Source organism: Cryptotermes secundus, unplaced genomic scaffold, assembly GCF_002891405.2.
Source record: "Cryptotermes secundus unplaced genomic scaffold, Csec_1.0 scaffold5, whole genome shotgun sequence".
In the NCBI taxonomy this organism is placed as follows: Eukaryota; Metazoa; Arthropoda; class Insecta; order Blattodea; family Kalotermitidae; genus Cryptotermes; species Cryptotermes secundus.
The window spans coordinates 5394529-5417807 of record NW_019724742.1 but is presented as its reverse complement, the minus strand read 5'-3'; the positions used below and the strand labels follow the sequence as shown (position 1 = coordinate 5417807).

Below are 23279 nucleotides of genomic sequence, written 5' to 3'. Positions count from 1 at the left end.
ACTTACGGTTCGATTGGCCGTTATTATCTTTTCTTGTAGCAGTTCAATAATTTTTCGTGCTGATCTGAGTTCTGTTATGGTCTTTTGTAGTTCTATTTTAAATTTATTACAACAAGTACACGTTACTTCACTTCCTTTACTACTATTGATGAAAATTGAGTGTCTTCAACAACATTTACATGAAACCACACGAACCACCATGTTGGGCAATGCGAGAGTTCACAAGGGAAGCTGGCAACCGCAACGCAACCGAAATTTCGAACACAGCCTGAGTTGAAAACGTGTTACTGAATGGAGCAGCTCAAACTGAGGAAACGGCAACGTAACTGGCATGCACAGTTGTATGGAGATCGAGTTTCTCAGTCATTCCACGAGTCGTGTTGCCGTTTCCTCAATTTGCGCTGCTATTGGCTGAAAACAATTGTCGGAAATCGTGGTTGCGCTGCGGTTGCCAGTTTCCATGGTGTGCCCTCGGCCTAATTGTCAACATATTCAATCTCTACCCCTGCCATCTAGTGAGCTGCTTGTAAATATCTTTTGGTTTAGCCGGTAGGCGTGTTATCTATGGTCGCTATTGGCTGCGTTGGTTTGGTGGGTTGCGGATGCTAAAAGCGAATCTGCAGCAGCATGCAATCATTGGTTTTAGTCGAAGGCAATTTAGCTTTGTGGTTGGCGTAGTAAAATTTACACTGTATACATTTGTAGGTAAGAATTTGCGGCCGAACTCTACAGTAAGAAGCAATATGCACAGTCAGTTGATATAGTATTTTTAGGCATGAACTGTCGGGTGTTGTAGGTATTACGATGAAATAGAACCGAACCCGTTCTGGTCATGGGCAGACCGAGTGAAAATGATTTCATGTTGTTTTTGTAGTGCTGAGGTGTTAAAAGTTAAGAATTATGTTTTTTTTTTTTTTAAATTTATTGTGCAGATGTTACTTTGGAAAGCAATGCGTAATGGAAAGAATATTTGTTCTTGCAGCGGTGGTTAAAATGATCGTGTGAATGAATGGATTGAATGAATCATTTGTAGCATAAAATTTGTGTTCTCGGACGTCATATTTAAAGTTTGAGCAGCATTAGAGTGCAGATTGATTAAAGACGTAGCAAATTTAGACACAGAACATCAATACTTCGCCTCCAAGGTTCTGTCATAGGTCGATCCATGTTCTTATTGGTCGCCTACTGGTGACGTCATATAGAGACCAGAAGGTGGCGGCATTGCAAAGTAGAATGCACGTCAGAACGTACACTTTTAGGGCGTGTTGTGCGTGTCTAAATTGTAACATAAGTTGTTCCTCCCATATCCTGCGATTTTACTTGTGAATAGCAAGAGCCCGGTGAAATGAAAGTTTGAATTATTCAGCTGGCTTCTCATGTCAGATGAGGAAATATAAAAGCAAATGATATTCTTTTACTTAATTACTGTTATGAGGGTATGCATCATCCAGTTGTGATCAAAGTTATCCAAGGCAACTGCATTTCCAGTCTTTTCTTGTGTGTGTTTGTAGTTGATGTATTGATGTTGATATTGATATTACTACTTCCACCACTTTGGTTTCCGTTTCCTCATGAAAACAATGAAGCATGTATGAAGCATCTGTAATAGACTGCTTACCTAAAAGAAAGGGTTAAGGCAATTTTTAAGTGATGGTATACTTTCATAGACCCAGCAGGACTGATCAGAATTGTTCCAAGGAACCATTTTCCTGTGACATCCACTGATCAGGAATGTTAGTATACTGTGTGTAGTATGTCTGTCACATGTGCATGATGTCACCACATATGTAGCATACTTGGTGGTGCTAGAGATAGAGATGTGATAACTGGATGATACCATCTTCCTGGGGTAACATGGTGCCTCCCTCTTGTTAGTCAACCGTGAAGATGGATGCAGGATGTTTCTCTGAAACATTGTAATTTGCGTACAAGATTACATCTTGTTGCAATTCACAAAACCAAAGTCTGAACATTAACTGCCCAAAACCAGGAAACAGTAAGGGATAATGTTTATTTTATTTTTTCCAGATCCTTGTTGAATGTCAGCAAATCTTGGGGGAAGACATTTGAAGTGGCATTAAGAGCATTGATGCTTCCCTGTTTGAGCTAAAGGAGGTACTGCACACCCATGAAACAGAGCTGATGTAGTATGATGAAGTTACACATTGCTTTCCAGCCAAAAGTCATTGTTTTGGTCTGATGTTCAGATAAATGGGTAAGCAGTAATGTTACAAAGTTCAGTTGATGCTGTTATTTATGTCCGTATAAGTGATATTTTGAACCCATTTTCAGTCCCATTTCTATTCTGGATCTCCATGTATTCTGATTCAGATACATTTTGTTGATATGGTAGTTAAAGTAACATGTCTGAAACTTAAGCTACTATTAACAGATATACTTCTGGTGTCTTGAAGAATGTGGTATATGAAGAAGTATTTAAAACAATTATAATTTGCAACATACGGCATTTCTTGAATGTCATGCCATAGCGCAAGGCGGTTACCAACAAAGTGACGTTGGTGCAAGTTTTTCTCCAAATTTTCTTGGTTTCCTCATGTTAATCTGTACACTATCATTCCATTTTCATCTACCACCACTCCGTGAGGTGTATGGTAGAGCCCGCACCAGGTAGTGCAACTGTCAGATGGTTAATCATTAAGTCTAAGACTTCATTTCTGATGAAGTAGTTGGCTGGTTACAGAGCAAGGACGTTTTCACTGGTGTAACATAAAGTAGCCTTACATAAATCTGACCCTTTTTCTCCTTCAGCCTGCAACATTCTTGTGATAGCAGTTTGGTGGCAAATGCTGGACTATTGTTAAATTGATGTGGGAAAATGTAACAAATGACATCATCAAGGTTATTAGGCAGAGCTGGAGTACAGTCATACATACTTGTGTCAGGCTTTATAAAGTCTTATAAGTGACGAGAAATTCTCTTGTTGAATCCCATAACATTCATCAGCTGATAAATTCCATCCTGGTACAAATCGTACCTGCATCTTGGTTTTCCTTCTGTGTGTTTTCTGATCCTCAGTCATTTGGCCAGGAGTTGTGCTTTTCAGGTGCTGCATTCAAACAGATTTGTGAAAACTGATGGCATTGGAAAATTTCTTGAAAGAAAGGAATGTTGCATGCAAAATCATGTAACTAGTATTCTTTTATGTCGGGCACATGAGTTATTCCTTTCTCGGTAATTACTCGGAACAATATCGACATCTCCTGCTCTGCACCATCTGTCCACTCATGCCAAATTGGGTACTTAGACACTGTCTTACCATTAATTTGTGTTTGTTGTATGTATATGTGTTTCATCAGTGATTATCTTTGTTGAAAACACACACAAGTGGAGTGAGGGTGACAGTTTATGGGAACTTGGAGGCCTTCAGCATCTTACCCCCACAGAATAGGTAACCTAAGAGGGACATTTGCATGTGTCCTTGTTTGTGTACCAACACCCTGCCCATTTGTCTCTGATGGCTAGCCCTATCATTGTCAGAAATGCTTGTAGTGTCACTTAAATTGTCTCCACCGCGACGTGTCCCACTAGAATTATCACAGGTTTTGGTGTCGCCTAGAGTTCTAGTCACAGGTTTTGATACTTAAACACATGAGTACCATTTAGAGAATTGTCTGGCACTGCATTAAGGTGGTTTAGCAACACTGGATGCACGTGTCGTTTGGTAAATTATCATTGTCATCATCTTCACTTTTACTTCAGAACTGATAACATTCATCATCTGAATCATCCAAATAAATAATCAGTCATCACTGCTTTGAATTTCATTAACTTCCCTAATGAAATCCTGATGTTTCAATTCTGTGGCACAACATTAGATCACAAGCATGGACTCATATCACTAAGTTGCATTGTTAGTACTCAGTAATTTCTATTTCAACACTGTTTCATCATACACAAGTATGGCTCCCATTGGCAGATGCAAGTTCCTCAATCTCCGATACATTCATATGAATCCCGCAACATGGTAGACGTCTTTACATCATAGTGAGTATTAAGTACCTTGACTTTAGACTCAGTTAAGGTCTCCTGGACATGGGACTGGAAATGGTTCAACATAATGATCATTTGTTTCACCTTAGTATTGGGTTTTTGAGTGAATAAGAAGTGTGTCTCGTGACCTGTTAGTTGCTGTTATAAAGTTGAAAATATGTTTATTTTTCAGTTTCATATATGTCAGTAGCATGTTCTTGTATGCATTTCCTGGCATTACTCCATGCATACGAACAACTGTAGCATCACCATGTGTGAAGTGTGCTGTATTAAATTCATTATTCATGCATGAGAGTTTTTGATAGGTTGTATATAGGTTTGCTGGTACAGTAGATAAATTTCTGAAACAAAATTCTTTAGTCTGTGACTTTTTTTTTACATCTGTATGTCAGTATACAGAACTGCGTGATGAGGAGCTTCATAACTTGTACTCTTCTCCAAGTATAATTAGAATGATCAAGCCAAGGAGGATGAGATAGGCAGGGCATGTAGCACGAATGGGGGAGAGAAGGAATGCATAATGGATATTGGTGGGAAAGCCGGAAGGAAGGAGACCACTGGGAAGACCAAGACGTAGGTGGGCAGACAGTATGAAAATGGATCGTAGAGAGATAGGATGGGATGTTATGAATTGAATTGACTTAGCTCAGGATACCAGAAGTGGCCGCAGTACAAGGGACTTAGTCCCACCCCACTAGCAATAAAAGAAGAAGTAATAGCTCAGGATAGGGACCAGTGGAGGGCTCTTGTGAACACGGTAGTGAACCTTTGGGTTCTATAAAATGCCCAGAAGTTCTTGAGTAGCTGCACAGTTGGCAGCTTCTCAAGGGCTCAGCTTCATGAGTGAGTGGTGTCAGCAGACATTAACAGCTACAGCATAACAGGTTTTTCTTTTTTGTCCACAACCTTTATGTGTATGTGTAGTAAAGGAAATGTTACTTCACTATTAGGCTTGTGCCTTGCCATAGTGTTGCAAATCATATCTCTTTACTTGTGAAGCAGGGCTTGTGCACAGTATACTCTTTATGACTCAGTATTGCAAATATGACTGATGTGAGATACAGTTGCACATGTGAGTCGTTCATGCTTGATCAGTGATGCTACGTGTCATTCCACAGACTTCATATTTTCCCACAGGTGGCTGACTGGAAAATCAAGAGTGGTCACATCTGTTATTGTGCACCCTGTACCTGTACCCTGTACCTCCCAGTCCCACAAAATGTGTGGCCAAATGCCATTCAATTTCACACCAGTTATGCTTCCTAAAAGTCAGAAAAATGTGCTGCAATGTGGTGTTTTTTTAGCACTGCTTGAAGTATGCATGTGTCTATGGTGAAAGTGCGGTGGCAGCATTAAAAATTGAATTACACATTTGATTCCAGTAAGGGAAGCACTGTATACAAGATGTTTAAACCTTTACTGACAGCGTGTTCTGTTATTTCAGTGATGCATGCTTGTGGTGCTGAGTCGGCTGAATGTTTAGTATTTTTTTGGCACTAATGCAGTTGCACTCTAGTCAAAGTATGGCCACTAACCCCATAATACTGAAAAATATAAAATCTTGTGTTCCTGAATAATAAAGAGTGTATGTGATTCACAGTGCATTTTGCTGGATATGAAATTACATTTGCATGGAGATACTATGTGGATTATACACTGAAAAACCTTAGAGAGATAGGATGGGATGGTATGGATTGGATTAATCTGGCTCAGGATAGGGACCAGTGGAGGGCTCTTGTGAACATGGTAATGAACCTTTGGGTTCCATAAAATGCTTGGAAATCTTGAGTGGCTGCAGAATTGGTGGCTCCTCAAGAAGGGCTCAGCTCCATGAGTAATTAATTATCAAAACCATAATTTATTGCAGTCTTCCTAGTGGCTCACAGTTATATGTGCAGACACATATACACATATACACTCAAAAGAATTTTGAGATAGAACTATACAACAAGTAACGAGGTAGAAGCAGAACGTGTTTATAGCAAAGGGGTTGACTCACTGTGGTAGGAGGGGCTGCATTCCTGTTGTGCTAAGAAATTGATAATTGAGCTATTTCAAGGAAATAGCAGCTCCGGTTTAGAAAACTGAAATTAACGGCTGTGGGGATTCATTGCGCTGACCACGTGACACCCTCTGTCCGTAAAAGTTGGCACTAAACTTTGCCGACAAGTGGAGGTTGCTTTGTCGGTATAGTTTGCTTGCGGACTGAAATCATGGAGTGTTTGTTTTTTGTAGACTTTGTAGAGTGACGTTTCTCTTCAGGACATCTTGTTCATTTTCTTCTTCACCTCCTCCACCCCTTTAACTGCTTGAGACAGCATTAACTTGTTTATTGTTTGCTGACAGACTGCAGCAGCTTGTTCTTGAAGGTAGGATTCATACAGTGACAAAGTCAGCTCAGTTCAAGGCAGGTCCATGACACCAATTCTATGGAGGATGTTGGAAGGATTCTTGTAAAGTTTGGTTATCTTCACCAGTGGTTTCTTCATTGAGTTTAGAGAAAATACTCATCATATTAAAGTTGGCAGTTCCTCTGTGGTGTAGTTGCTGCAACATTGGCATTATGCTGGATGGAAGGCAAGCCACTCATGTTGGGACACATCTGCTCATAGTCCACATCATGTGCTGAAGCATTATTCAGGATGAGAAGAATCTTAAAGTTCATGTTTTCAGTCTGGAAGTCTCTTTTCTCTTCCAGGACACTTGCTTCTGCATACCACTCCCAAGAATTTCTTTGCATTGTCCACCCTTTATGGTTGCGTTTTCAGCTTCACATAGCCCCTCAATGTACTTGGGTTTTCGCTGTGGTAGATTAAGAGTGGTTTCATTTTACAGTCTCATTGTTACTCTACAATAACTTGTTTACCCTATCCATTGGTGTTTTGAATCCAGAAGTTGTATGTTTTTATGATGGGGTACCCAAAAGAAACCGAACTAATTTTTTTGTGGGCAGAGCTTTTGTAGTACCGCGTTTTGCTGCTGTGAGCGCATAGAGCTAACATTTCTGAATCGATAAGCTGACTACCGTTGCTTCAGAAGGTAAGGACTAGTTTCGGCAGAGTTTATAGTGACAGCTGTTTTGTGTGAACGTCGTTTTTCCAATGGCTGATTTTCGTGTGGCGATGAAATTCTGCTTTTTGCTCGGGAAAAGTGGAACAGAAACTCTTGAAATGTTAAAAACGGCGTACAAGGACGATGCTATGGGGAAAACTCCAGTGTTTGAATGGTTTTCCCATTTCAAAAATGGTGAAATGTCAATTGATGACAAACCTCGTTCTGGTCGTCCTTCCACAGCCCGAACACATGAAAATGTTGAAAAAATTCGTGAAATCATCAAGGAAGATCGACAATGGACCATTGAAGAAATTGTGGAGCTGTCAGGAGTGACTTGGAGCAGTCGGGTGACTGGTTTTTCCATCATGACAATGCCCCTGCTCACACAGCCCTGTCTGTATGACAGTTCTTGACCAAAAATGGTATGACCCCTGTTCCTCACCCTCCATACTCACCCGACCTTGCCCTGTGCGACTTTTTTTTGTTTCCTCGAATGAAAAGAGACATGAAAGGAAAGCGTTTTGCTGATATTGCTGAGGTGAAGGAAAAAACGACGGAGGCGCTGTCAGGCATCTCAAAAGATGAATTTAGACAATGTTTTGAAAAATGGAATAAAAGACTAGACAAGTGTATTAGTGTAAGTGGAGAGTACTTTGAAGGGGATTGAAGGTTTGTGCTTAAAATTTGAATAAATAAGTTTAAAAAAAAATAAGTTCGGTTTCTTTTGGGTACCCCCTCGTATATGAGATGAAAAGTTCTGGTTGGCATTCATTTTTAGTAGAGTCCAGATTTGTTGTCACTGGACCACTGGACACATGTCTGGTACTGTAGTCTCCTTCATTCATAGTCCTCTTTGTTTCCTTATGGAATCTGACTGTGGCCTCTTCATTGGTGCCTGTTGCTTCTTCACAGTTTCAAATTATGATGTTTAAATCACTTTTTAAATAGTCAAACCACCCTGTGCTTGCAGAAAATTCTTCTTCAGATGAACTTCTTGCTTTTTTATTTCTCATGCAAAGACAGTGCCTTGTATTGAATAATTTCAAGGCTTACAGGGATTTTCTTGTTATTGAGATCTTCTGTAAACCTTCAAACCCAAGGCTATAACACATTTATGTTGTAATCACTTTTTTCATAATTGTTTAATTTAATTTAATTTTGAGAGTAATTAATATTTGTTGTTGATTAGTAGCACCACTCAGTATAGGTTGTATAATTCACACATTCTAAGGAATAGCTTAAAATAGAAACATAATTAACTGTTAGAAATTCATAGGAGTAAGAAACCCTTGCCATGTAGTCCAATTTACAAGTTAATAAAAAAGAATGCAATTAACATGTGTTAGCCTCCAGAAATAAATTAGTTTTCTTAGAATTTTTACTTCATGTTACACTGGTAAAAGCTTTTGATAGGTCGGTGTTAAGGACACTTGCTTCACACTGGGGATGTCAGACTGTATGTTGAATTACTGAGCTGTTCAGGGTGTGATAGCAACTTGATAGCCAGTGGTACTAAACTGGATAATTGACTGGCCAGTATAAAAATCAATGACCACTTCAGTTTTAAAATATAAGCCAATCAGAAGTCAGCTTGTGGAAAGAGAGGCAGTCTTAGTCTTCAAAGTGTCAGGATGCTGGGCTTTAACAAAACAGTCTGTTTTAAGGTCTTAAACAGGATGGATGTAGGCACTTCATCTCTGCAATGCAGTCGGGTTTAAGTCTTCAGAGCAGACAGACATGAATTCTGATTTAAGATTTTAAAGTGTAAAAATGCAAGTGCTGCTTTTGAGCAAATTTAATGTTGTGTATGGTGATTTGTAAATGTGTGTCAGTAACAGGAAAGCAGTATATAATGGCTGCGTAATCATCAAAAGGGTTAATTAAGCATCAGAGTGTTCCCTTTACCTACTACCCAGGCAAGACTCAATACATCTTCAGAAAGATAATCTGTTCATACCAACATAAGTGGAGCTAGTCATCCAACAGAACTCCATGGAATGAACAAGTGGCAGCATTTACAAGTGTGGCAAATGACTCAGTTACATTATAGATAGCAACATTTTCAGTCTGACCATATTTGCTTCTTGCCATCAGCTCACATATGCAGAAAACATGGTGTTCTTAGAAGTGTGCTTTTCTTGATAGCATGCAGCAGTGTATAGGTTGGTCTCAATGCAGCTGCAGGGTGGCCCATTCAACAGGTGATGTCAGCAGCATGCTCATGTGGCATTTGTAATGTTTGTTTTAACTCCCTCTGATGGTTTATGTTATGTTTGGTTTGTATGTCTTGGCTTATGTTGATTCTCATGTCCAGAGGTAGGGAATAGCTCTATTGATTGGGTCCATCCAAGTAGGCCTGTACCTGAGAATGGAGACAAGAGTTCGGTCTCTGAAACATTGTTTGGATAATATCCAAAGTCAGTAATTGTATGCTCGTTTGTGTTTATCCTCTCCAGTTTCACAGCCTAGGGATATGCTGATTCGAAGCAATAAGTGTATGCCAGATGTGTTTGGGTTGTTTGAAGTAGTAGTGTTGCAGGCAATCCTGTCATGCAGAATGAGGCTAAGTGTGCTGTGAACACAGCACGTGCATAAGAAAGACTGAGTGACACAACATATAGTCACATGGCACAAGGGAGCAAAGGTCTCGCCAGTCCCCCTGTGCTGGGTTGGGTACCATTGTTACACTGGCAAAAGTCTGAAAGGTGAGAGAGGTATTAGAAATAAATGGAACACCAGGTTTGATAAAGGAAGAAAGGAAATGAAAATTTTATGATACACATTTTATTTATTCAACAATGTAAATTCGGGCCACTGACAGTGTTGTACATAACACTGTATTGATATTTCAGCATAGTAAATTTGAAAGAACATTTTTCAAAGCGGCGTTATGTGGGCTATAGCTGTGTTGTTAAATTGTGATATTTCCTTCATGCATGAAGAGGGTAAACTTAAGTATATGTGTGAAACCTGCAGTCTTTTAGTAAAGCATTTTACAGTCTGCATTATGTAGCTATTCCTGAAATTTGTATATGTTCGAGTAAGTCACATTAATCAAATCTCTAGACGGTTTTAACATGGAAGTGCAAGAAGTTAAACTTTATGTATGTAATTGTGACCATGATATGTCACAACAGGTCTTTATTATGTGATTTTATACCAGTGTATTTGTCTGAGGCACTGAATTGCTTCATGACGTAATAATATTCTGTTTCAGAATACACTGAAGCTGAACTGTGTTGGATTTCAGACAAAATTCGTTAATACAGACAATGTTTCAATGGCAAATTAGGGATATGTTAATTTGAGTTATGTGCCAAGTATTCATTCTGTGTTTCAGGTGAATTCTTGGATAAGGGCTGTTACACCCTTTTCAGTTATTTAGATTAAAGTCTTGCATTTTGTGCGCTGTGCTACAAGGAATGTTTCTTAAACCAAACAGCTTACATACAGGTCAGTTTCTTCATAACGGCCTACATGAGAGGGATTTCTGCTAGTAGGGTATCCATGAAGCCATGAAATGCCGTATTGTTATGTACCACAGTTTTACAAATTATAACTATTTTAAATTTGAAATGTGATAGTGAAGGTAAATTAATTCTTTCTATAGTGTACTTGTTCTCACATTGTCTAGCTCAATAGCAAACTGAAATAGTCATACACCTTGTATGAACTGGTTTCAGTGGGAAGTTCTGGTAATAGGATTACTCGTATACATCATCTTGTGTGTAGATTTTTCAGTTACTGAGTATAATTTTGTACAGAATGAGACTTGAGGTTCTCACATGGTCAGCATTATGATGGCGGTCTTCTGGCATGTGATGACACCATATAGTTTGGTAGATACAGGTAAACGTACTGCCTTTATCTTCTGGGCTGTAGAACCTTTACGTTTTCCCTTGGATGTAGGTTTCATACTGATGTCTAAGTGATTATTTATGCATAGAAAATTGGTATGGTTATGTACTAATTCTCATTTTAGATACATGCATAAAATTATTGTCATAGGATGCAGAGATTGTCAACAAAGATTTTCCTTAATGGCCTCTTTAGCAAGAGTTTACAAAATAGTGTGTGGAAACTCTTAGTATTATGTCTTTGATCCAAGTCCCAATTAACTGAACAGTGCATCATCGTTGTCATCGCCATCATCACTTTCTGGTCTTTTTTGCACAGTATTTGTAACTTTGTAACTGTAATTGCAGTAGTAAAGTTAGAAGTTCATTCAGAGGTCCAGTCAGACGAAACTACGATAGAATAGTTGTTCCATCAGCATTGGACTGTGGAAGTTTACAGCTGTCCACTTCTGATATGATGCCATGGGTGTCCCCACTTTGGGTATTTGTTCTTACATTGGAGTTCACGAAGGAGCAAAGTTTTTTGGCCGTTTTTTCTCCGCAGATAAGATACGTTTTTAATTCTGTTTGCTGTACATAGAGCTTGCACTGACATGTTGACTGCTGCGTTCGGTTTTGGAGCTTACATTGGTAATTAAATATGTCACAATATTTTGAGATTTGTGGTGGTGAATATTTAGATTACAGTCTTCTTGATGTGACAGCATGTAGCATCAGGATAGGTGTCCTTTCAGCGTTTTGGAATAATCTGATGCCCTGTAGGAACTAGTTGAACAGTTTTGTTCCCCTCTAGCAAGAGGAATTCCTTGTGCAGGTGCTGATGCACACTTGGGGCAGCAAATGGAGACAGCTGGTCTTCCAAAACATTGGTTCCTGTCTACCAAACAGCATGGTGTCACATCTGAGAAGGCTATAGTTTTTGTATTCATTGACACCTTAGCTCCTGTAAATGAGCTTGGTCTTGTGCTGCTATTGTGATCAAAGTACCATAGTGGATTTTTGGTCATTTAAGACTGATTTTACAAGTCAGCATTTTTTCTTTCTGAAAGCACTTTGAGCACATAGTTCCTTCCTTAGTCTAGATGGTGCATGTAGTCAGTGTTTCAGTTTCTTGAACATGTAATCATTTGCTGCTTGTTGTCATTGTATGAAATACTGCCAGCTGCTAATGTACTGGTAGATGATGGGCCAGCTACAGAGGTGCTGGGAGTGAAAATGTTAACGTACTGTAGCTCAGTTTGAAGCCATATAGCTTGATTCCATTCCTTGGAACTTATATGTTTTAATACTCACACTTGTTTCACATGGTCAGAAGGTTCATACAGCCATTGGAACTCTTGCAGAGTAATGAGTGGTGACCTTGTCTATGAAATTTAGACTTCAGCTTGATGATTAGCTACAGTTGAGTAGAGGCTGTATACAGTGAAAAATGTGGTGTTCTCAGCTCTAGAAAACTTTACAGCCTGCAGACATAAATATTTGTGTAACTGTGGAGCTGTACCTTGAACAGTTATGTTTTGCATGAGATTCGAGGTTTTTGTGGAAGTGAAAAATGAGATTGCTGTGTTCTGGAGTGCAATGCCATGTACGTAATTTGATATTACATGGCATGGCATCAGGGGAGACAAGACGTGTGCTGAACCTTCTGGTGTGCCATATTCAAGAGCAAAGCAATACACTGTTTTTTGGACGTATCTAATTTAGTATGAGTGTCATTAAACTTCCCTCTTTTATGTATTCCTGTTTAGTACTAAGCCGTAATTATGAAACCTTTCCATTATTTTTGTTTTGCAAAGGACTGTAAGATCAGAACACTTCTGGTGGCATTTAATTCGTGATGTGACTACGAAGTTCTGTGTTGAAATTTATATGGATGCACTCAGACTTTAACTTAGGCAACATTTGGTCTGTACGTGGGCAACGTGAAATTAAATACATAAAATTTGGGCTGTTTAGGTATATGAATAATTATGTATATACTTTTATCTGTGTATTTTTTATATATTACATGCAATAGAAACATGCCAGTAATATGAAACACTGATAACAAATGCAATTCACGTCAGAAGCTAGGGTTCTCATTCTTCCTAGCACATTTTAAAAAATGAGTTAGTAATGTAATATATGTTTCCATAAGTAAAAAGCTCATAACATTTTTAAAAAGATAAAAACCAAAAAAGGAAAGCAGACAAATACAGGCTGATTCACATATTAATTTTGTTTTAATAATAAAAACTTTAACAAGAGAACCCATATAATACAAACATGAAAAACAGTGGATCAACAGGTATCAACTTAACTTAATAAATCGTGTAGTTTGCTTTATTTTATTCAAAAAAATGCAGTAAGGTTATATGTAATGTTGGCTTATGGAATTCAGTGCAGTACTTGACACTGCATTTTTCAACTACCTTATTGTAGTTAGGAGTGTAATGGGTAATAGACATTCTTGTACCAATCATTTAAAAGTTTATCAGTTAATTATAATCTGTACTATGACATCAATATTTTCACTTTGAAAACACTGATTTTATTAAGTAAATAGAATCAAAACAGTCGTTCACCTTTAATGACCTCTCATTAGAGAGCATGTCCCGGATTAACAAACCTACAACTGTCTGAGTAATAAAAATCTGGTCTCGGGCCCCAGATGGGAGCTTGACACCAAGACAGAGTGGTTGATTGACTCAGTCATAACATAACTTTGAATTTGAATCTGAGAGTCATTCAGTGGAGTTAGTGAGTTTAGGTTATTGCATAATTAGAAACTATCATTTGTACAAGTTACTGCTGTAAGGACAATGAAATGAGGGAGGCTGTGGTGAACTGGATATGTGGCTAGGATGAGGGAGATGAGAATTATGGTGCATAAACCTCTTGTAAAACTTGAATGGCCAAAATGAGAAGGGAGAATAATATTAAGATGTACGAATATCTGAGATGATATTCTGAAGACTGGAACTTGCTGTTACTACCTTAGGATCGTACCCAGTAGTAGGCTTTGGTAATGCATGTCTTCTAATAACTTCTTGTTACTAAGTAACCTTCATTTTAGAAGTGACTGTGGTTGCTCATTTATTTTTGTAGTCTCCAGTTCCAATATTCTGCTAGACAAAAGTCTAACCATATGCCCTTAAAGTCTTACAACAAGAAAGTGAAAGTGTGGTTTTGTGGGTGTAATGCATTTCATTATGGTGTTGTGAGTTCTGAATCATTGCATTCCTTGTTAGACTATTGTTGCATTGTTGTCATCATCACCAGCATTGATGAACTGCAAGGATTAAATTTGTTAGCCTAATCCTTTTTCAAACATGAAACATCTTTGAGGAGATGTAACTCTTTTTTATTTGAGTCTGTTACCACCCTGTTGCAAAATCCCCTTTCATGGGGACAAAGGTTTTTATGCAGGCTTTTTCGTCCCTAAGGTTGCCTACCATGGATGATGAGTTCAATCCCTCTGCGTAATGCTTGGGAGGGGACCTTACTAGGTGTTACCCATTGGACCAGTGTGACCTGGATTTCGCATAAGGCAGGGTTGCCACTGTCTGCAGGTGGATTGTCTCTTATGAGAGTTTCATTTTGTTGCCATTTGAACTGTTGCTAATTATAATGGTATACAGCTATCATGACTTGAGTTGTGCTGGATACTAGTGACTGTAGAAGTTAAATATTGACCCTGAGCATAAAAAATGCATTTTTCTTGGTCTCAGGGTGAAACTTCCTCATTGGTTTGTCCATATTTGAAAGTATAATTGTGCTGCCATTCCTGAAAGGGTTGTCCATGTTCCAAAACCTTGCTATTCCTCATTGGGTTGTTCATATTTCTAACAGTTATTGTGATGCTTTTCCTTGCAGGATATTTGTCTTTCAAAGTGTAATTTTGTGAGTGATTCCATACCTTGTAGAGCTAAGTATCCTTACTTCAAATTACTGTTTGTTGATGTCTTTTTCTCATCGGGTTGTCCATATATCAGCGTATCATTCACACATAATAAAATAATAAACCTCTGCAGCAGTGGATATGCCATGATGCAGATAGGATATAACATTAATTGACAATAGATCATTCTTACAAATTATTAAATGTGTAAGGTTTTGTATTGTAAAATATTTGGAGTTATAGGGATGAGACAGAAAAACTACCAGGATAGGTTACACCACAGCAGATAAAATTCCCCAGGCAACTGGATAAGGAATTTTTGTCCTTAAGAGTTTTGTAGCCTGTGTCCGGAGTGTAACTTGGCTTTCAGTGTTTAGTCACATCATAGGTTGAAGCTATTCCAATGTTTTGGTGTAAGTTGCAGATACCATATTCAGGGTGAATTTCCCTCAGGATGTTGGCTCTGGTATATGCTGAAATGTTAGAATATATTCAGCTTACTGTGCCACTAAACTGTGGAAGCTGAAGTCTAATTTGACTCTAGTTGTTATGACACAGTTTCCGTTTGTTTGGATTGTGATGCACATAATCACCTGTGTGCTGCAGGCCAGGCAGAATCAAATGAGATGGCTCCAAGAAACGGAATGGCAGGAATGAATCTGGACCGTCCTCGGTTACAGGTAAGTTTTAATTCTGAATGATGGTTCATACATCTGACATTGCATAACCCACAAGGGTATATTTTTAATGATGTGTTGAAGTTATGGAAGCAGGACTCTTACATAATATTTCGGATGACTCTAAGACATATTGTGGCAAGATATTCCTGTAACAGGCCAGGAAGGCCCATGAGGTTGTGAGATGTCAAGGCTCAACATTTTGTAGACAGTTGGCTCACCGCTAGCAGTGAGGTTGGGTACCCGCATCTCTTAGAAGCTGAGTTGCTCTCAGGCCCACAGTATGGCTGCAAGGATTATTAGGTTAATTGAAAAATCCAGCGACCTCATTGGGAATCCTTGCAAGGACCAAATCTCAAAACCTTCCTATGCAGATAGTTACCATTTTAAGTATTTTGTCAGTTTGTACAAAACTGCACTCATGTGCAGGTGGCTGGAGCTGGGCTTGCAATGCCGTAAAACAGCCCACAGTGTTTGTATCAAACATCAGTGAAAACTTCAAAATTCTGAGTTTCTATAAGGTTTGATGTTTTGACAACAGTGAAGGTTGTTTTGTGGTCTGCTCCGTGTAATCTGGTAGCTGGATACCACTGTTTTGTAGGATCACAGTGCCTCCATCATCAGGGTTTTTGAGATTTTGGCAGTGTGTTCTACTGGACCAGACTGATGTTGTAGCCCAGATGACCAGTATTTATTTTCTGAGATTTTTCTCTGCTCTGCAATATCTGGACTGCCTGTGGGACCCAAATTGCTTCCAGTCCACTGGGTAGGTGGGAGCTCTTTTTCAGGGGGCTAAAGCGATTAGGGTGTGAAGCTGACCACTCACCTGCATCTAGTGTTGAGGTCAAGAATGGTGGAACTATAGCTCCACTCCCTCATATCTTCATGGCATGATGGTTAATTAATTAAGCACAAGATATTCCGTACTCTCTTACCTTACATGTCATAGCTGTGCTAAGTTAACCAGTATACACTCCTCATGTGTGTGACACAGTGACCAGATCATTTTTGAATGAGTTTTGAGGTGTCTCGTGGCAGTGAATGTGGGTTATGATGCTACTTTGTGTGGTCTGCTCTGCAAATGGAGGCAGTGAGTCCTTTCAGAATGTTGATGCTTGTCTACCAAATTACATAGCGTCACATGCCAGGAAAGGGTAATGTTGATATGTGTCTGTTGTTTTGAAGGTCATATACATATATACGTACTCCTCTGTCATCCTCTGGAAAGTGTCCACTTTTGGCTCACAAAGGACGTACTGGTCACCATACTGCGGAGGTTGATGATCATGATTATGGTGGTTGTGATGAACAGTATTACTGAAACAAGTTATTAAGTTACTTGCTAATATTTGGTTATCTTTGTTCCCCATACATCATGGCATAATGCTTAGCACAAAGACAACTTTCACTTTTACCTGGTGCATTCATAATTTCTTCTGTGCACACATGGGCATGCATGCATGCGCTCACACAATTTTTTTAAGGAAGTCTTGTACTCAGAACTATTTAAAGTTTTGGAAGTTTAAAAATAATCTATTTAAAATTATTTTCAGCATGTAGACTTATTAAAAATATTCCCTAGTGTATACTGTAATAGGCTATGCTACATGCTTGAATGTCACAACTTCTCCTCTTCCAGTTCAGAATGAAACAGTGTCTGGGAGGGCTGAGAGGAAATGTACCAGGTTGTAGGTCAGTCGAACCAAGCAACTTGACTTCAGCAATAGCGTTTTTCATTTCTAATCAAGGGCTGTCCCATTTGAAGCTGGGACACCACATATCCTGACTGAGGTTTTTGTGATTTGTCTTATTTCCTTAAGGTAAAATGCTAGGATAGTATCCAAAATTGGGCCATGACCACTTCCTTCCATATCATTGTGCCATTTGACACTATGTAGCTTGAGCTACTCACACTCACTGAATAAAACAAATAAAAAAAGGTCCAAGTCAAGTCAGTGCAGCTGTATATTCTTCAGACTGTAAATTTTGTTTCATAAATATGGTATTATAGTCACCCTCTCAAAATTGTTGAAATGAGTTCTTCTGTCTTCTTTAGTTCATGGATTCGCATAGAGAGTTCAGAGGACCAAGCTTTTTCCACAATGAACTGCAACAGCAGCAAGTACCACAGCAACAGCAACAATTGCAGCACCAGCAGCTGCAACAGCGGCAACAGATTCCTCCATTCCAAAAACCACAACAGTTGCAACAGCAGCAGATGCCGCCTTTCCAGAAGCCACAACAGCAGATGCAGCGACCAGTTTCCCCATTTCAGAAACCTCAGCAGCAACTGCAACAACACCAGCAGCAACAGCTACAGCAACACCACCACCAGCAGCAGCTACAGCAACACCAGCAGCAGCAGCAGCAGCAGCAGCTACAGCAACACCAGCAGCAGCAGCAGCTACAGCAACACCAGCAGCAGCAGCAGCAGCAGCAGCTACAGCAACAGCAAGAGCAACAACAACATCAACAGCAGTTACAGCAACAACTGGAACTTCAGCAACAAGATCAGTTACAGCAGCGTATAGAACAACAACAGTTGCAGCAACAACAACTTCAGCAACAACAGCAGCAGTTGCTACAGCAAGATGTCCAGCCGCAACCATCATATAAGCAGAAACCCAAACTGATTGACCTGCAGGTATGTGCCAGTTATCTTCTCTTTACTCTCTCTGTGTCCCCTACACTTACATTGCATCTGCAGCTGGTTGCAGACCATTTTGTTATGTGTGTGTGTGTGTGTGTGTGCTTAATATTTTGCAGCAGGATTTGATTTCTTTCATTAGCGTTGTTGTAATACATTGTAGTTAAGTTATCCTAAACTTAGGTGCTTTGATGTATAATATTTGCTTATTGCTGTAGGTAGTCACTATTGAATGACAGAATTGTGGATTGCTGGTCAGTATTACTTACTGTATTGAACGCATGGAGCGAAGTCGCATACCTCATCAAGAGCATGGTGCCCAATGCTATGTTCTCCCTCCAGCCCAGAGGGCATGTACATAATGAAGGTTAATAAAATGAATATCACTACCCAGTTTTGCATGAACACAATGTACATATGACTAAAGGGTCATGGGACTTCTTTTCATGGTTGCAGTAGACATAGCATGTTGTAAAAAGTGCTCTAGAAATTCACGTCCAGAATGAATTAGGCTGCAGCATAGGGCTGGATTATGCACTCGAGTGTTTAGTTTTGTTCATCTAGGCTTGATTGGTGAGAGTTAAATCCCTCGCTACTGATATGGCCGGTGTGGCCAGGTTTAATATTGGTGGCAGAAGGATTTATGTTGCAGAAGATGTGATAGGTCTGTTGGTGCTTGCTGAACCGGAAACTGTGCGACACACAGGCGATAAAGTTTAGAACAGTGTGAGAAATTGAAACACACAAAGTGTTCTGAGATATGACTTCATGTATTGTGATAGACAGTACCAACATTTTGCAGGAGGTGTACTCTGAGGGGGTGCCTGTCTGCTGGACTGCATGGTGTCCACATTCCAGCATGAGAACTTCAGATCTCAAGTTTTCATACTTGCTGGAGGGACCATAGTATATAACTATATAATTGAGGGTAAAACAGTTTCATTTTAGAAAAAAAACATTTACCCAAGAGCTCATTATTTTGCCAAAGCACACAACAGTATTAACAGTGGTGGTTCAGCGGGTAACGTGATAGTGTGTGACACACTATAATTTCCTAATTTTAGAGTTTCATGGTGATTAATTATTGCTGTAAATTCCTTATGTATAATGTTGACATGTGGCTGTGGGCTTTGTTGCCAGTGTTTCAACATCACATGCTGCCACCATCTTCAGGGTTCAAGGTATGTAGGTTGGTGGATTTCTGTGTATGCATATCTTTTGGGTTTGAAAAGCAGTGTGGGAAGGTGGGAGATGGAGTGGGGATTGGTGTCTCATCTGGGCTAGTAGGGACAGTTTACTGGGAATGTTGTGCCAACAATACGAAGGGCCCAGGAGTGCAACAGAAATCCCATAATTTTTTGTTCATTTTCATGCTCTTTGACTAATTGAGTGGCCATTGGTCATTCTTTGCCCTTTGTCTGCATAACCCATGCATGGATAAGCTTCACCCTTCAGCAGTGACAAGTTTTGTACTTTCTCGTGTTTAACGTGGAAGTTGCCTTCTACTCATGGTTTATTCATTCTGATCCATCTGAACACACCTCACATGTATTTCCCTGTTTTGTTAGATGATGTGGCATTGTATAGTTTGGTAGATCATTTTGTAGAAACCATCTCCAGAGTACAGAAGTTCCAGTTCCACTGTGTTGTTATCTCAGTGTCTGCTTTCATTACTGTTCTCAGCTGCTGCTACTGTGTCTTCTTCAAGCTCAGTTTCACTCTCAGATGTAATCGCTATTGCTAGAATTAGCTCCTCCTGTACAGTATCTTTCAGTCCTCAATATTTGCACCAGTATGACATGGAGGAATTAAATTATGTTGTGAGTAACACAATATTTTCACTCTTGGCTGCAAGTGAAAAAAACCATACAGGTTAGTAATCATTCAGAATTTATTCTGGAGTTCCTGCTTACCTCAGAGCTGTCAAGTCCTTGAATGAATGTGAATGGCACAGGGGCCAGACATGGTCTTCCTTTAAGGGTAAGAAAGAGCCTTGTAAGTGGATGTTTATATGCAGTTTGCAGTAGGGTGACTTACGTCTACACTATGTACAGCTGTGCCATAGCCTCTGTAGATGGCTCAGAATAAAGGGGTATTTTAGCCTCGCTGATTTGGGACACGTGACTGATAAAGACTAACGTGCAGATATTCTCTTGATCAGTAGCACACCGTCTGTACAAATCTGAACTGCTGCTGGAAGTGTTTATTCAACATGTTGCATTCATATTCACCGGTAAATTAACTGAATACAGTTACAGCAGAAGTTATAATTAGTAAAGTAAAGTTGTGCTTCTCTTTTTTATTTCTAAATTAGCTGATGACCTTGTTTAATGCATGATTAGATATAAAGGAGGCACTTTTGAAATTTATTGTGATGGTGATGTTGGTAGTGTGATAAGAGGAATGTATTCAATTTGTGTGGAGATGCTCCTAGTTGGATGGTGCTCCTTTCTCCTTCAGCTCCACAGTACAAAGCCTCGAGCTGCTCGACCTGAAACTGCTGACTGGTCCCCTGTCACGGACCTGTCACCGATACTGGATGTGTCCCCAACCCTTGAACGTGCAGAGCAGGAGTTGATGCAGCGTTTCCAGGTAAACCCTCTCCTCAGTGCCATGATGTAGCGAGACTGTGATAGTTTCAGTAGAGTAGTCATAGGTCTGCTAGTATTAGCGATTAGCAACATGACATGTGCACACACACACATATATATACACACATACACATGTGTGTCCAAACCTCTGTTGGTAATGATATTTGGAGAGAAGTTTTCAGGTTTTGTTGCTGGTGAGTACTCAAATTTTGGTCTTATGGGCTGTGACAGTATAATTTTGGGGGTGGATACCAGTGTTTTGATGGAACGTCCTGCCACCGTCTTCAGGGTTAATCAATTTTATGTTAGTATCTGCCTCCAAGGCACCCCTGAAGGAGGGGGTGGATGAAGTAGAATGGCCACTGCAAAAGACATGCGAAAAACGGCAAGACCAAATGCAGACATTGCTAGCAGGAATCCTCCGAATTGAAGAAAAAGGCAATACCGTTAGACTGTTCGGGGCGAACAGCCTTAAGGAGGGAGCAATGTAATGTGCTGCATAAAAGACAGACTGTGGAACATCCATCATGGTGTAAATGGGAAGGAGAACGCATATTTCAACATTTGTTTCTGGTCAATGGATAACATTTCCTAGACAATGGAATGTAATGCAATATTGTAATTCTAACAGTGAGTGTCCACGGCTACAACACATTGTTCAAAGTGTTGTATGACTAACTGGAAAACCAAACTTTGTTCCATGAGCAGTCTGCAAAAGGCCTATTTAAAGGGGTTGAATGACCAGACAGACAGTTCAGTTGAGTTGTAGCAGTCACTGAGCAGATCAGCAGATACTTCACAGAGATTAACGGAGCAAGAATTGTGATGGTGAAGAAGAAACGTCTAGATGACTATAGGTGGTGATAATTGTACTTGTGACTGTTAAATAGTGTGTCAAATAAATATTTGCTCAAATCCGGAAATCCACGTGAATTATTGTTACGTTACATAGGAAACACATGACAATATGTTCACAGTTCAAAGGAATGTAGAATTTTGATTTGAGGGGGTCCATTTTTGTTTCATCTACACTGAGTCTAGCACGCCAACCTGTGAGCTACTGCATTTCACTTTATTTTTGGATTGTGAAGCTGCCTTGCCCAAATAGTTTTCTGTGCAATAGAAAAGTATTTTTTTTTTTAATTCTGCACGGAACTCCTTTTGAAAATTCATTTGAAGAGGTTGTATGTCTTCCACATGGTAAATGGGTGTAAATGAGGCAATAACTTGGCAGGCGTACTTCCTGTTGCAGGAGGGCGGGACCTTGGATCCGGCCCGTCCCATTCAACAAACCCAACAGCACACACAGCAGCAGCAACAGCAGCTGACATCAGCAGCAGCATCTGCTGCCAAGCCATCCACGGGCACTATCAGTGGCATGCTTGCTGACTTCAGCAAGGCTCTTGGTTTGTACTTTGCTTGTGTTATGGTTCAGGTTCCTCTGAGCAGTCATGGACCGTCCCTACAGCTTATCATTGTAAACTGCATAGAAAATACAGTGTATGGATATGTGGTACCATTGTTTTCTACATCAAATCATAACCACAGGATAGAGAATCATAACTCATAGACACAGTATGAGATGTAATATATGGGGTTTAAAAAAAAAATTATGTTCTTTTGGAGTCTTTATATAAGTCCTTTGCAGTTTTGGCAAAAGCTTCTTTGCAGAGATGTGTGGTTGCTATATTTGCCCCATTTGAATGACTCAAAATGCAAAACAAATGGAACTGTTATGTGTTACCTTACTGTCTGCTGGATTAAAATTAGCATTTTCCAGAGGAGGTGGTGTAAATGATATCTGCCCATGACCCATTATGCAACTGTCTGCAAGACGCATAAGGGTTCCCTGCTCTTGTTCCAATGTGTGTGATGTCCCATGTACAGTTTGCACAGTATCTTGCAGAACATTCTGGAGGCATATGAGACTTGCAGTGTTCCATTGGATTTATAAGGGGTGAATGTGCTGGCCATGACATGAGTCCACCCTATCCAATCTACCTCTGGCAACTGATAGTCCATACATTCACGTACCTTGTGACCAAGTGTTCTCAAGTGTAAATAATGTAGTATTTCTTCTTATGAGCTTTTGCTTCCAACAGTGCCATTTGTTTGAAGTCTGCTTGATGTTTTAGCAAGTTTTTTAACATACTATGGTAATTACATCTACCAGACAACTGTACTGTCAGAACACAATGCGCTGGGACCATGAGAGTGTGGTTACTGGTTTTAACCTTTATTCTCTTTGCTTCATATATAAATTTGACTCAGGTTTGGGTGGCACATCTCCACATCCATCACCATCAGAAGATAAACCAGACATACAGGAACAGCTGCAGCAAGGATCAGTATACCAAGATAACATAAGTCAGCATCCACATCAACCACCACCGAATTTACATCACATGCAGCAGCAGTTACAACTTCAGCAGCAAACACAGCAACTACAACTTCAGCAGCAAGCACAGCAGCTACAACTTCAGCAGCAGCAACAGCATCAGCAGCGTCAACAATTACAACAACAAGAACAGCAGCAACACCAGCAGCAGCAACAACAGCAGC

General features: G+C 39.7%; 1 protein-coding gene across 1 annotated transcript; it reads left to right on the top strand.

The window, feature by feature from the left end:
* Window positions 1-563: 563 nt before the first annotated feature.
* Window positions 564-23251, top strand: LOC111862739 (transcription factor SPT20 homolog; the record flags this gene model as incomplete). The annotated part of the gene is made up of 7 exons (XM_023848355.2): window positions 564-705; window positions 2029-2215; window positions 15409-15482; window positions 17536-18123; window positions 20587-20718; window positions 21952-22123; window positions 22989-23251. Coding segments are annotated over exons 2-7 (1233 nt in total), but the record flags the coding sequence as incomplete, so codon positions are not given.
* Between the last annotated feature and the right edge of the window lie 28 nt (window positions 23252-23279).